Source organism: Meriones unguiculatus, chromosome 1, assembly GCF_030254825.1.
Source record: "Meriones unguiculatus strain TT.TT164.6M chromosome 1, Bangor_MerUng_6.1, whole genome shotgun sequence".
NCBI classification, from domain to species: Eukaryota; Metazoa; Chordata; class Mammalia; order Rodentia; family Muridae; genus Meriones; species Meriones unguiculatus.
Genome location: NC_083349.1, coordinates 175087438 through 175101329, shown reverse-complemented (window position 1 = coordinate 175101329; position 13892 = coordinate 175087438). Strand labels below are relative to the sequence as shown.

At 38.0% G+C, this 13892-nt stretch overlaps 1 protein-coding gene across 1 annotated transcript; it reads right to left on the bottom strand.

Moving 5' to 3' along the window:
- Positions 1-5809: 5809 nt before the first annotated feature.
- LOC110561352 (olfactory receptor 143-like) lies at positions 5810-7034 on the bottom strand. The gene is made up of 2 exons (XM_021657736.1): positions 5993-7034; positions 5810-5821 (listed from the first exon to the last, which is right to left on the bottom strand). Exon 1 carries the CDS (start codon positions 6949-6951, stop codon positions 6001-6003), a length of 951 nt encoding a protein of 316 aa, XP_021513411.1. The 5' UTR covers positions 6952-7034; the 3' UTR covers positions 5810-5821; positions 5993-6000.
- Positions 7035-13892: the final 6858 nt, after the last annotated feature.

Here is a 13892-nt window from a genome sequence, read left to right as displayed (position 1 = left end):
GCTCGAGGATCCCTCCTTGCTGGTTATCATTCATAGTGCCAGAAAATGCAACACAGGCTTTTGCAAGAGAACATTTATCAAGTTTCACTTAGCTATAGAGTATGTGTGCTATAATAGTGATATTCCAGGAAAGAGACATCCACTAAAACAATAATTCTACAACCATTTGAGGGATAGAACTTTCCTTGGATCACGTAATATATCCAAGTAAACTATATTCTTAATTACTAATGAGACTGTGTAGCTACTTCTAGACTATAACTGCATCATGCTTTGTGTTTATACATATGATAGAAACATATTTTATTCGTTTATTCGGTATTTCAAGCATAATCTTACTATACGGCTCAGGTAGTCTGCAAATTCAAGATCCTTGTACTCCTCCTTCTCTAGCACTGGGATTACAAACCTACTTTTCCTTTAAGGATTACTAGCAATGTTCTTGTTCACATTTTCTTTCTGTTGTTGCTTCTTTGATTTTGTTTGTTTGTTGCTGTTCACATTGTTTTGCTTCTGAAATAGGGTATCTCTACATCATCTAGACTGGCCTGTAAATCAGCATGTATGTCAGAATGGTCTTCAAGTCGTGCCTCATTTTCTTTCATTCTTATATTTTGTATGTGCCACCACAGTTCAGTGTGTGTGTATGTGGGTGTGTGTCTGCATGTTTAGCACTTCAGTTGGTAGCATGAACCTAGGCGACCAGGACATATGAGGTAGACACAAGTATCATGCAATAGCTAACTTTATTCAGAGCATCGGGCAATATATGCTCTGAAAGTTAAGAAGGATCAAGTGAGTAAGGTGCTCAATCACAAGGACAAGCCACACACGGCTTGTTTTTTTCCATACAGATATATAACTAACATGTTTTTTAGTTATATATATATATATATATATATATATATATATATATATATCATGTTTTTTCCATACAGATACATAACTAACAATAGCTGAGGTGAACTCACTCCTATCTGCTGTACCCGGGAGGAGCATCCAAGCACATTCAAAAACAGTTCCATGTTTTTGGAAAATCTGAGGTCACAAGACTTTTGTCTTTTTTCTTGGAGTTTTCTCACAAGCACTCAGAATTCCCCTCCCTTAACCTTATTCTCTCTCTCTCTCTCTCTCTCTCTCTCTCTCTCTCTCTCTCCTGGACTCACTTTGTAGACCAGCACTCATTGGCCTCAGACTCTCAGAGATCCACATGCCTTTGCCTCCCTGAGTGCTGGGATTAAAGATGTGTGCCACCACACCCAGCTCACAACTTTATTCTTGCCCTGTGTTCTGGTGTGTGTTTGTGTGTGTGTTCATGATTATTTATTCATAGACGAGTAAACATAAAGCATAGAAAGTGTCATAACCTCTAGTGAAAAGAGCTAAAACTAAACAAGAATTTTAGTAACGAAATATTCTATTTACATAAGGCAGAATATAAAGACATAAATCAAGAGAAGGGACATTTTAAAAATGTAAATGTATTCTTTAATGCATAATTTTTCACAGCATTGCAATGCTAATTTAAAACATTATCCAGTATTTTTAGGTAACCTTAGAGGGAAATAAAATGCAACCTAAATAATGGCTATTGAACAAAAAAGAATGCTGAATTTATAAGCCTGCAGAGTTTTTGTCTGATCTGCTTATCACTGCTAGGTGATTATTCTGTTTTACATCTCTCATTATGGAGAATTAACAACCTTTTTCTAAGTTATCTCTCCAAGAATATACAGCAAACAACTTTCAGAAGATGGAGATAAAATTTCCTTCCAGAAAAAGAAATGAGAGAGAGAGAAGGAAATTTCTGATTGTTACAAATTTGAGGTATGTATACCAACAACCACCTTACATTGAGAGTTCCCTAAAGTTGAGACAGTGACACATACAGCACTTAAGCTTCCTCCACACTGGCTCTATAAGATAGGAAATAAAACGAGGCAAACTTGAAGTCCGTGCTGTCTACTGTATTGTGAATGATCACGTTGCTCCTGAATCAAGCCAAGGCACAGACTTCTTCCATGACCACCACAGCTGCTAGCCAGGTATAGAATGAGCCTTTGCTTAGGCTGTTGTAATAGAGTAGGTGATGCTGTTTTAGTCCATTATTCTTTTTTTAATATAATTTTTATTTTTATATTCATTACAGGTTATTTACTTTATATCCCAGCTGTAACCCCCTCCCTCATTCCCTCCCAATTCCACCCTTCCTCCCTGCCCCTCTCTAAATCCATTGATAGGGGAGGTCCTCCTCCCCTTCCATCTGACCCTAGTTAATCAGGACTAGCTGCAATGTCCTCCTCTGTGGCCCAGCAAGACTGCAAGACTGCTCCTCCCTTGGGGAGGGGGGTCAAAGATCCCACCACTGAGTTCATGTTAGAGACAGTCCCTGTTCCCCTTACTAGGGAAAACCCATATTATTCTTGCTCCTGGAGCCACTGGGTACTGACACATTGGACCTCATTACTCCTAACCCCATGGCACTTTTTTCTAGGCAACAATCTGCCAAAGCAAACAACGTGAAATGCCAAATATGCCAGGTAACATGTGACTGGCCTAGGCCCAATACCACATCATCTAAGATGCATGCTGTTTCTGCAGTGCTCTGTTCAGGTGCTTCTTTATGAACTTGAAAAGGGTAATAACCTTAGAGAGAAATATTTGAAATTTTTGATGAATGCAGAAAATCCAGAATACATGAAAATCTCAATTACTTGGGGAGATGGAATGAATTAGGTGGGTAAACAAGCACCATTCAATGGCATGAACATGTCGTTTCTGAGAATTTTTAGTTACATTTTAGTTTGACAGCTCAACATATGGATATTGCCTTTATGTTGATGATACTGAATTTTCATGAGTTGATGTAATGGTCCATTTTTATGAAAGAGAATCAATATCAATCTAATATATGTTAATAAAAAGTTATGGGATCATAACTTTCCTAATTCAAGTTATACATTTGAGGAACCTATGATGTCAGAATACTATAAGCCATATGTGCATATTATATATGTATATAATTTAATAAATACATATACAATAACACCAAACCTTCAGTAATTAGAGAATATGCTTATATTAACTAGCATTATATTTATACTGCTTTAAAAAAATCATTGACCAGTGTCTGAAGAATAAATATTATTAAAATATGTTTTATTAAAATTATTTCATTTTCTCTGGATATTTTCATTTTCATTTCATTTTCTCTGGATAATATATCTTATTAGAAATTCAAAATAAGCTTGTTTCTTCCACAAAACTTAACCAGATAACTTGTTGATTTGTTCTGCACTAAACTATGATGCTGAACAAAATATAGAACTCTGTCTATACTTTTTATGATTGTAACTCAGATCCACTTTCTGTGAAGTATCAAAGCTTTATAGATATGAGTTTTACACATCTTATTCTATGTCTTTAACAAAAGTTGTGTTCCGATTAAAATATGTGTTTCTGAGAACACTTCAAACCATCTTTCACAACTCTATCATGGTCTGTAATGAATAAAATGGAAAACCAGTAGTTGACACCGAGAAATTAAACATTGTAGTAACTAACCAATATTGAAACAAATCCAAATGCCTGACTCTGTGATACCAATCATTTAAATTAGGTTTAAAAAGGTTTTAACAGGCTTTTTTTCCTAAGCCCATATTTCCAAATAAAATCTTTTAGAATCCTTCAACTGTCAATATAAAAATTACAGTTTAAAGATTTACTCTACCATAAACAAGACATATTCAGTATTTTGTAGCTATATCCTCAAAATAGAAACATTTCTTCTTGAAAGAGGCTTGTAATACTCTCAAAGCTTGCAAAACTCATCACACTGACAAGCCAGTGCTCTATGAACACATTAGCACTGAACAGTTTCTGGGAGAAAGCAGAATGTGGAGAGCTAACTACAAGTTAGACCGCGAGCCACAGTAAGGAGGCAGCTGTGCTTCTGAGGCTTCTCCAGTGAGCCACCTGCCTATGAATCTCCCATATTCCTGCTAGTAGTTACGACGAGGCCAACATATAAACTTCAAAATAGCCATTGTTTCACCAAACCAGAATTATGCCATATTATTTCTTTGGTCTGGTGTTGGTTCCCCATCTGGAGTAAATAAACTTTAATTTTGTTTTCTTAGGAGACATCACAACATTCACTGAGAAGCATCTGCCCTTAACTCATTCATGGTCATGACAAGCACTAAAGATGTGTTCTCTTCCCGTGAGACACAATAAAAAAGTGTGACAGAATACAAATTTCTATTTCCGCATTTTATGACCAAATCACTTTCTATTCAAATAAAGATATGGTGTGTGACAGACTTGTGAAAGTTTCATATGTAACTTTGGGCATGGTGAAATGCCTCATCAGGATGGCTTACCCAAATTCCTCAGTGCCATCATACCAAAATAAATCTCAAAGGCAAGAGAACAACATGAAGTATTGTTCTGATGCTCACAATGCTTGTGACACTTTAATCTGAGGCTGTTGTGGAAATGTGTGCATGATTTCATTTGTACTGCCAATCTCTACAGGTAAACTCCTTGTAACAGTCATCTATATTCTTATACAACCGCAATCTTTTCAGTAGTCCATAGTCTTTTAGGGCCTCCAATCTCTGCAATAGTCCGTATTCTTACACACTTCCAATCTCTGTGATAGTTCATATTCTCTTACAACTCCCCATCTTGCTGTCTTGGGAACACTTTTCTGTTTCTTCAGAATTCTGTTTTCTTCCTACAAATTTCTTTCTTTTAAGTATTTTTTCTGTGTATATATGTTTTAGCTTCTGTGTGTATGTGTGTGTGTGTGTGTGTGTGTGTGTGTGTGTGTGTGCCACATACATGCCTGGTGCCCATGGATGCTCAAAGAGAGCATTGAGCCCCCTGAAACAGAAGTTACAGAGAATTGTGAGTTACCTTGTGAATGCAGGAACCAAACCTAGGTCTTCTGCAAGAGCACCATGTGTCTTTATCCACTAAGCCATCTCTTCTCTTCCCCCCATACAGTTCTTCAAGAGAGACATAAGGTATTAAATTGTGTTCTGCACCACTCAGCCATTTATTCATCTAGGCTACAGATATACAGAGAGATACAGGGAGACAGAGGTGAGAAGTAGAGATTTCCTTTGCTCCCTGGAGTTAAACTCACAAACAATGGCATGTATAGATATATCCTTAAACATATACCCAGCAGGTTTTGTTTTTCAGGAGTAAGTTGCCTCCTGATTTTTATTTTTACAACATAGTATTCAATTTGGGGCAAGAGAGAAAATAATCTAGATATTACCATGACCTTTTGGTCTTTGTTTTGAAGTAAAGAAACTATATTTCTTAAAAAGGATTGTAGACATAGCCCCAATATCAGGGAAAAGAAAGTGACAATCTCAATTAAGTTCATAACAAAATATAAATGGTAATGCATTATCAGAATTCATGGATTTGAGACATTGAGCTGAGAAGTACGCCAAATACACACTCAAATAACTATAAAAATAAAGCCTAATCCCAATAAATAGACTTCCATCACAGGTTTGAAGCTAAAAGCCAAGAGTAGGAACCAGTCACACAGATACACACACACACACACACACACACCACTAAATAATTATTGGAATATTGGCAGTTCTATCACACCCACAATTTTAGTCATTTTTGCCTTTTTAAAACTACATCTGTAGGTAAGAAAACTGTCAAATCTTAAAGTAGTTCTAAACACAGTTTCAAAACTTGAGAAAGAAACAGGTGACAAATAATGCATAGATGAGATGTAGCCAAACAGGGTCTTTGCCTGACACAGATAATTAACACCAGCTCGAATCTAAGGCTATCAAGTCGCCAAGACATATTTCGAATTCATGACTGGAAGAAAATTGATGGTAGAGTAGAAACCATGTTGACACTGAAGAAATATTTGAGGAAGGAACAAGAATAGCAGACAGGTAATGGAAGACACTTTAACCAGTAGAGACAAGGCTACGGGAAACGCCACTGGTTCAATTAACCGGTGATTCTCTTCAGGGTTTTTTTCACAGCAACTTTGACATCCTTGTTCCTGAGGCTGTAAATGAGAGGATTCAGCATGGGTACCAAAAATGTATAAAACACTGAGAAGAATTTTCCCTGGCCCACAGTCTCAGCAGATGATGGCTTGACATAAGCAAGCAGCCCAGATCCGTAGAAGAGACTAACAGTTATGATGTGAGACCCGCAAGTGCCCAATGCTTTGGACCAACCTTTACCTGATGACATATGAATGATATTGAAAAGGATCATAGCATATGAGACTAGGATAATGAGGCTACATACAATGATAGCTGTACCCACCACAGCAGTACTCACAAGCTCATTGACATAGGTGTTACTGCAGGAGATCCGAAGGACAGGGAAGATGTCACACATGTAGTGATTGATGATGTTGTTATTACAGAAGTTGAGCCTGATCATTAAGCCTGTGAGGACCACAGCACTAGAAAACCCTATCAAATATGAACCAAACATCAGCAGACAACAGATCCTAGGTAACATGATAGTCTGGTACAGTAAAGGCTTACAGATGGCCACATAACGATCATAGGCCATAACTGTCAGCACATAACTCTCAGAATGGGCAAAAAAACAGAAGAAGAACAGCTGAGTCATGCACCCTGTAAAAGGAATGGTATTCTTCTCTGAAACAAAACTCACTAGCATTTTGGGGGTAAAAACAAATGAATAACAAAAATCAATGAAGGATAGATTGAAAAGGAAAAAGTACATTGGTGTGTGAAGATGTGAATTTAGGAAGATAAGACTCATTAAGCTCAAATTACCCACCACTATGGCTGTATAGTTCACTAAGAACAGGAAAAACAGGGGCAACTGGAGCTCCGGTTGGTCTGTCAGACCCATAAGAATAAACTCAGACACCGAGGAGTCATTTTCTGTAGCTATTTGCTTCACGGGTGGCATCTGTAAGAATGGACGATGACACTATCAAGCAATTCATCTTTGACTCTAGAGGGATAAGCTGAAATTATTAGTTTATGAACTTGAATTGATAGAACACACAGCAAGCCATGCAAAGATCTGCAGCTACTCATGTTGATTTCTGAGCAGCTCCTATTTCTTCTTTATCCTACTCATAATATGTATATCTGTCCAGAAAGCATGAAGATAAACATCCCAATTTCAATGTAATTCCATTTCTTTCCTTGGTCTTTACTAAAAATTAAAGCTGAAAAGAACAGCATATGGGACTTTTATGAAGTATTTATAATTTATATAACTTTTGGTTTCAAGATACATAGTCAAGAAAAAAAGGTAACTGTGCTTACCTTTGTTCATGTGGAGCCTTCTTTCTTTGAAGCTCTTAGAGCTTTCCTCCTTAGTGTACTGTGAGGGCCAAATACCTCAAAAATTTTTAAAAAGGTATAGACATCAGCACAAATGTGCTTATGAACTCCTAGAAGAGATACAGAGGAAATATTTGTTTGAAAATTTCTTGACAAGTTTTTTTCACATATACAAAATAAAATAGCAATCATATGTAAGTCTCCAAAGCTTTGCCTCACTCAAATGAGAATATCTATTTCAAGATCACAGAGAATTATTCTCTTTTTTGTGAATTCATCCCTGTTGGATGTGTGCCTGGAGAGCCTTAATTAGAGAGCTTGTGCTTGAATTCAGTGCTACAGAACTAACATTGGAGCTTTTGAGATTCAAAGTTCTGCTCAATTTATTATTTCCCACTAGGGGTACCTAGTCCCCTTGGCAGAGTTGTGAGGGTTCCTCTTTGTCCTTCTCCTCTGTGCTTTGTCTGTATCTATAAGAAGAGTGTCCAGGGACATACTCAACTGCAATTTGGAGCTTTCCTGTGGGCATCTCTGACTGCAGTCATACACATTAGACCAATGTTTAATACTATACCAAAAAAAAAAAAACTTCTACAAAGACTTGGAAAGCATAGGAACAGTCTCTCAAATAACCTTGAGTTTATACTCACTCCACTTCCTTAGAAACTGTAGACTACGTAGACTGTTTATTATGTATTTTATATCTGCATATTCTTGTGTAAGCCTATAGAAATAGACTCAGGGGGAAAAGGGTGCTTGGGTTTTGGGTAAAGTTCTTGATTATAAAAGTTTGTTAGGTGTACATATTTTGGTATGTTTATCCTATATTATATGTCTAGTATCCACGTATGAGTGAGTATATACCCTGTGTGTCTTTCCTAAGGAAGCTAATCAGGAAGAAGGATTCTGGCTAAGATCTTCAATCCCCATTCAGAAAGGCAAAGAGAACGGACATCGAAGAAGGGAGAAAACAGGAACAGGAAAGAAACCTACCACAGAGAGCCTCTGAAAGGCTCTACCCTGCAGGGTATCAAGGTAGATGTTGAGACTCATAGCCAAACTTTGGGCAGAGTACAGAGACTATTATGAAAGAATTGGGAGATAGTAAGACCTGGAGAGGACAGGAGCTCCAAAAGGACAGTGACATATCTTAAAAGTCTGGGCACAGGGGTCTTTTCTGAAACTGATACTCCAGCCAAGGACCACTCATGGAGATGGCCTGGAACCCTTTCACAGAGGGTAACCTATGACAGTTCAGTATCCAATTGACCTCCATAGTAATGGGGACAGGGACTGTCTCTGGCATGAACTGATTGGCCTGCTCTTTGATCACCTCTCCCTGAGGGGGGATCAGCCTTACCAGGCCACAGAAGAAGACAATGCAGCCACTCCTGATGAGACCTTATAGACTAGGATCAGAGGGAAGGGGAGAAGGACCTCCCTTTTCAGTGGACTGGGAGAGGGACACAGGTGGGGAAGAGGGAGGGTGGGATTGGGAGGGGAGGAAGGAGGGAGGTAGAGGGGGGATACAAAGTGAATAAAATGTAATTAATTAAAAATTTGAAAAAAGTTTGTTAGGGCTCATTCTGTAAAAAACAATATTAAAATTATTAAATGAAAGTAAAGAGATCGTGAGTTTTTTATATAAAGATGATATGCATGGTGTGTTAAACATAAGAAATTCTATTAGACATAACTCTATTAGAAATAAGAAAAGACACTGGTGAGTCTTAGTTTCTTCATCCTCTTTCACATTCTTGTTCAGATATTTCAAGTGTCTAATCAGGACACATTTGAATGACATTTATTTGTATTGTGGTACTGTTGTCTTATGTAGAAAAATAAATAAATAAAGAGCATGCCCGGTGCCTTCTCATTCCATGTCATTCTCTCCTTCCCATCACTCACAGGTGTCAGTTGTGGCTAATGAAATTCCTTGAGAAAGAGTCAAATGTTTTGTGGATAACAATGGAGATCAGAAAGTCAAGCTCTGAAGTCTCATGCTTCCCATGGTAACTACATTGAATAAATAACACTGGAAGAGTTAAGAGAAAATTATGAAAAATAATACTCTGTGTGTTTTAAATTAGTCAAGAATGATGAGCAAGGAGCATATGGATTGAGATATAAGGTTGTTTACTACTGTAAGAAACTAAAAATTTATTGATTGTTGCTCTTAGAGCCTGGTTTGTTAGTGTTCTCTTCAGGAAGTTTTCTCCTGTACCAATGAGTTCTAGGGTCTTCCCCACTTTTTCTTCTAACCGATTTAATGTGTCTGGTTTTATGTTGAGGTCTTTGATCCACTTGGACTTTAGTTTTGTGTAGGGTGATAAGTATGGATCTATTTGCATTTTTCTATATGTAAATATCCAGTTAGAGCAGCACCATTTGTTGAAGATGCTTTTTTCCATTTGAATGGTTTTGGTATCTTTGTCAAAGATCAGGTGTCCATAAGTGTGTGGGTTTATTTCTGGGTCTTCTGTTCAGTTCCATTGATCCACCATTCTGTTTCTATGCCAGTGCCATGCAGTTTTTATTACTGTTGCTCTATAATACAGCTTAAGATCAGGAATGGAGATACCTCCAGAAGATCTTTTATTGTAGAGGATTGTTTTAGCAATTCTGGATTTCTTGTTATTCCATATGAAATTGAGAATTTTTCTTTCCAGGTCTGTAAAGAATTGTGTTGATAATTTGATGGGAATTGCATTGAATCTTGCTTTTGGTAAGATGGCCATTTTTACTATGTTAATCCTGCCAAGCCATGAGCATGGGAGATCTTTCTATCTTCTGATATCTTCTTCTAATTCTTTCTTCAGGGACTAGAAATTTTTTTCATACAAGTCTTTGACTTGCTTGCTTAGGGTTACACCAAGGTACTTTTTGTCATTTGTGGCTATTGTGAAAGGTGTTGTTTCCCCAATTTCTTTCTCAGCCCTATTGTCTTTTGTATACAGGAGGGCTACTGATATTTTTTTTTTTTTAGGAATAATAACTAGTATTTATTGAGACAATGTGGAGTCATGGATTAAAAAGTGCCAAACTCATTATACGTATGTTGCAAGTATTCATTTTAATCATCATGAAACTGTGACATCTGCATTATCAATACCATCTTTATTTTAAGGATGAGGAAAGTGAGACACAGGAAGTATCCAGAAAAGTATAGGATGTTCTGGATGCCCTGAAAAGATGGGGCTGGGAAAGAATCTCAATTTTAAGGGAGCATAGAAATAAAATAGGAATGGCGACCTCATAGTCATCCTTAACTCTTATTCTTCATTTTCCACTTTTAATATATAGGAAATGTGTTGTAGCTTGGGCTTTCACGTGTCTCCATAGGTTGAACAAATCACTACCCTCATTTTACTCCTTCAGTTTGCTGCTAAGAATTCTCTAGCCATCTCATTGGGAAGACTAAATTAAGATTTTGGGCTAGGAATACCACTCAGTGTAAAATGTTTCCCTGGGATGCACAGGGTCCCATGGATTTTATCTCTAGTGCAGAGGGATGGATTAAAGATGGAGCTGATTTCCGCCTTCCACCTTCCTGATGGTGAGTGCTCTCTGTCACAAACAATTCCACATTTGGCTAAGGCTGAGGATCTGGCTTGCTTCCATGTATGTGGACCTATCTGCATTGCCCACGTGGCACACCTGGGTTGGCTACCCAGAGGCTATTTAAGCTGTGGGCTGGCTTTCCCCAGGGGTCCGAGGATTGTTCAAGGTTCCTGAATAAACTGCACTGAAAAAAAAAAGGAGATCTGTGTGTCAAGCACAGAAAAAAAAAAAAGGTCAAGGCAATAGATAGAGATTGGATCTATATGTGTGCAACTTCTAGATGCTTCAAGTATATTCTCTCTCCTTGTCTCTCTTCCTCTGTCTCCTGATTTTTTTTTTGAGTTAATTTTGTATCCAGCCAATTTTCTGAAGGTGTGTTTATCAGCTGTAGAAGTTCCCTGGTAGAATTTTTGGGGTCACTCACATATACTATCATATCATCTGCAAATAGTGATAATATGAGTTCTTCCTTTCCAATTTGTATACCCTTGATCTCCTTCAACTGTCTTTTGAAAATGAAAAGCTTGTGTAAAGCAAAGGACAGAGTCATCAAAACAAAGCAAATGCCTACAGATTGGGAAAGAATCTTCACCAACCTTTTATCTGACAGAGAACTCAAGAAGCTGAAAAGCAACAAACCAAGTAATCAAATTTAAAAAATGGGGAACAGAGCTACACAGAGAATTCTTGATAGAGAAATATAAAATGGTAGAGAAACACTGAAATGCTCAATCTCATTAGCCATCAGGGAAATGCAAATCAAAATTACCCTGATATTTCACCTTACATTCATCAGAATGGCCAAGATGAATAACTCAAGTGACAGCACATGCTGGAGAGGTTGTGGAGAAAGGGGAACCCTCCTCCACTGCTGGTGGGAATGTAAACTTGTATAACCATTCTAGAAAGCAATCTGGCAGTTTCTCAGACAACTAGGAATAGCGCTTCCTCAAGATCCAGACATACCACTTCTAGGCATATATGCAAAAGAGGCTCAAGTACACAATAAAGACATTTGTTCAACCATGTTTGTAGTAGCTTTATTTGTAACAGCCAGAGCTGGAAACAGCCCAGATGCCCCTCAACTGAAGGATAGATACAGAAATTGTGGTACATGTACACAATGGAATATTATTCAGCAATAAAGAACAAGGAAATCATGAAATTTGCAGGTAAATGGTGGGATCTGGAAAAATCATCCTGAATGAGCTATCCCAGAAGCAGAAAGACACACATGGTATATACACACTCATATAGACATATAATATAGGATAAACCTACTAAAATCTGTACACCTAAAGAAAATAATCAAGAGGGAGGACTCTTGCTAAAATGCTCAATCCCTATCCAGAAAGGCAAAGAGGATAGACATCAGAAGAAGGCAAAATGAGGGAACAAGTCAGGAGCCTGACACAGAGGACCTCTGAAAGGCTTTGTCCTGCAGACTATCAATGCAGATGCTGAGACTTATGGCCAATTGCTGGGCAGAGTTCATGGAATCTTAGGAAAGAAGTGGGAAATAGTAAGATCTGGAGAGGACAGGAACTCCACAAGGAGAGCAACAGAACAAAAAAATTTGAACACAGGGGTCTTTCCAGAGACTCATACTCCAACCAAGTACCATGCATGGAGATAACCTAGAACCCCTGCACAGATGTAGCCCATGTCAGTTCAGTGTCCAAGTGGGCTCCATAATATTGGGAAGAGGGACTGCCTCTGACATAATCTGATTGGCCTGCTCTTTGATCACCTCTCCCTGAGGGGTAAACAGCCTTACCAGGCCACAGAAGATGACAATGCAGCCACTCCAGATGATATCTGATAGACTAGGATTAGAAGGAAGGAGAGGAAGACCTCCCCTATCAGTGGACTTGAGGATGGGCATTCGTGGAGAATTGGGAGGGAAGGTGGGATTAGGAGGGGAGGAGTGAGGGGTGTATGGGGGAATACAAAGTGAATAAAGTGTAATAAATAAAAGTTAAAATTAAAAAACTAAAAATCTCTCTAACAATTGTTTGTATCATTTACATTCCCTCAGAAATAAATGAGATTTTCTAATATTTTTAGTGTTTTATCCTTTGCAATATTTAGCATTGTCACAGTTTCTTATTTTAATCATTTTAATAGATGATTACTAATATCTTCTTGTTTTATTTTTTGAGTTCTTATCTTTTTATTAATTCTTTGAATACTTGATAGTCATTTTGTAAATGTCAAGAAAGTTAACTCCAAATAGTGAACTTTATGTGAATACATTTCTCATCTTTTGTTTGTCTTGTTTTATATCAAAGTTCTTTTATAAGATAGTATTTTAACCTTGGAAAGTTTCATTTACATAATGTGTATTGATAATACCAATCTATATAATATAGAATAAACATACTAAAATCTGTACACCTAAAGAAGCTAAGCAAGAAGGAGGACCCTAGGGAAGATGATTAATCCTCATTCAGAAAGGTAAATGGTATTACTTTGGTTATAGTCACCACATGGGATAGAAGATAGAACTTCAAATAACAGTCTGAAAATGTGATGTGCTTTTCTTAACTTTCTATGTAAGCAACCAGCTAAAAGCATCCCCTCAGGACAAGAGCTCCACAAGGACAACAACAGATCCAAAATACCTGGGCCTGGTGGTGAGGGGACTGCAGAGACTAATATTCCAACTAAGAACAGTGTATGAAAAGGACCCAGACCCCCTGTTCAAAGGAAGCCCATTGGCTGCTCTGTTTCCAAGTGGGTTCCCTGGTAAGAGGTACAGGGGCTGTGTCTCACACGAACTCAGTGGCAGGCTGTCTGATCACCTCCCCCTAGGGGGTGCAGTACAGCCTTGCCAGTCCATGAAGGAGGAGGATGCAGCCATAAGCTAGTGTCAGATAGAAGTGGAGGAGGTCCTCCCCTATTAGGGGACTAGGGAAAGGGCATAGGGGGACAAGAGGGAGGGCGGTGAGACTGGGAGGAGACAAGGGAGGGGGCTGTAGACAGGATACAAAGTGA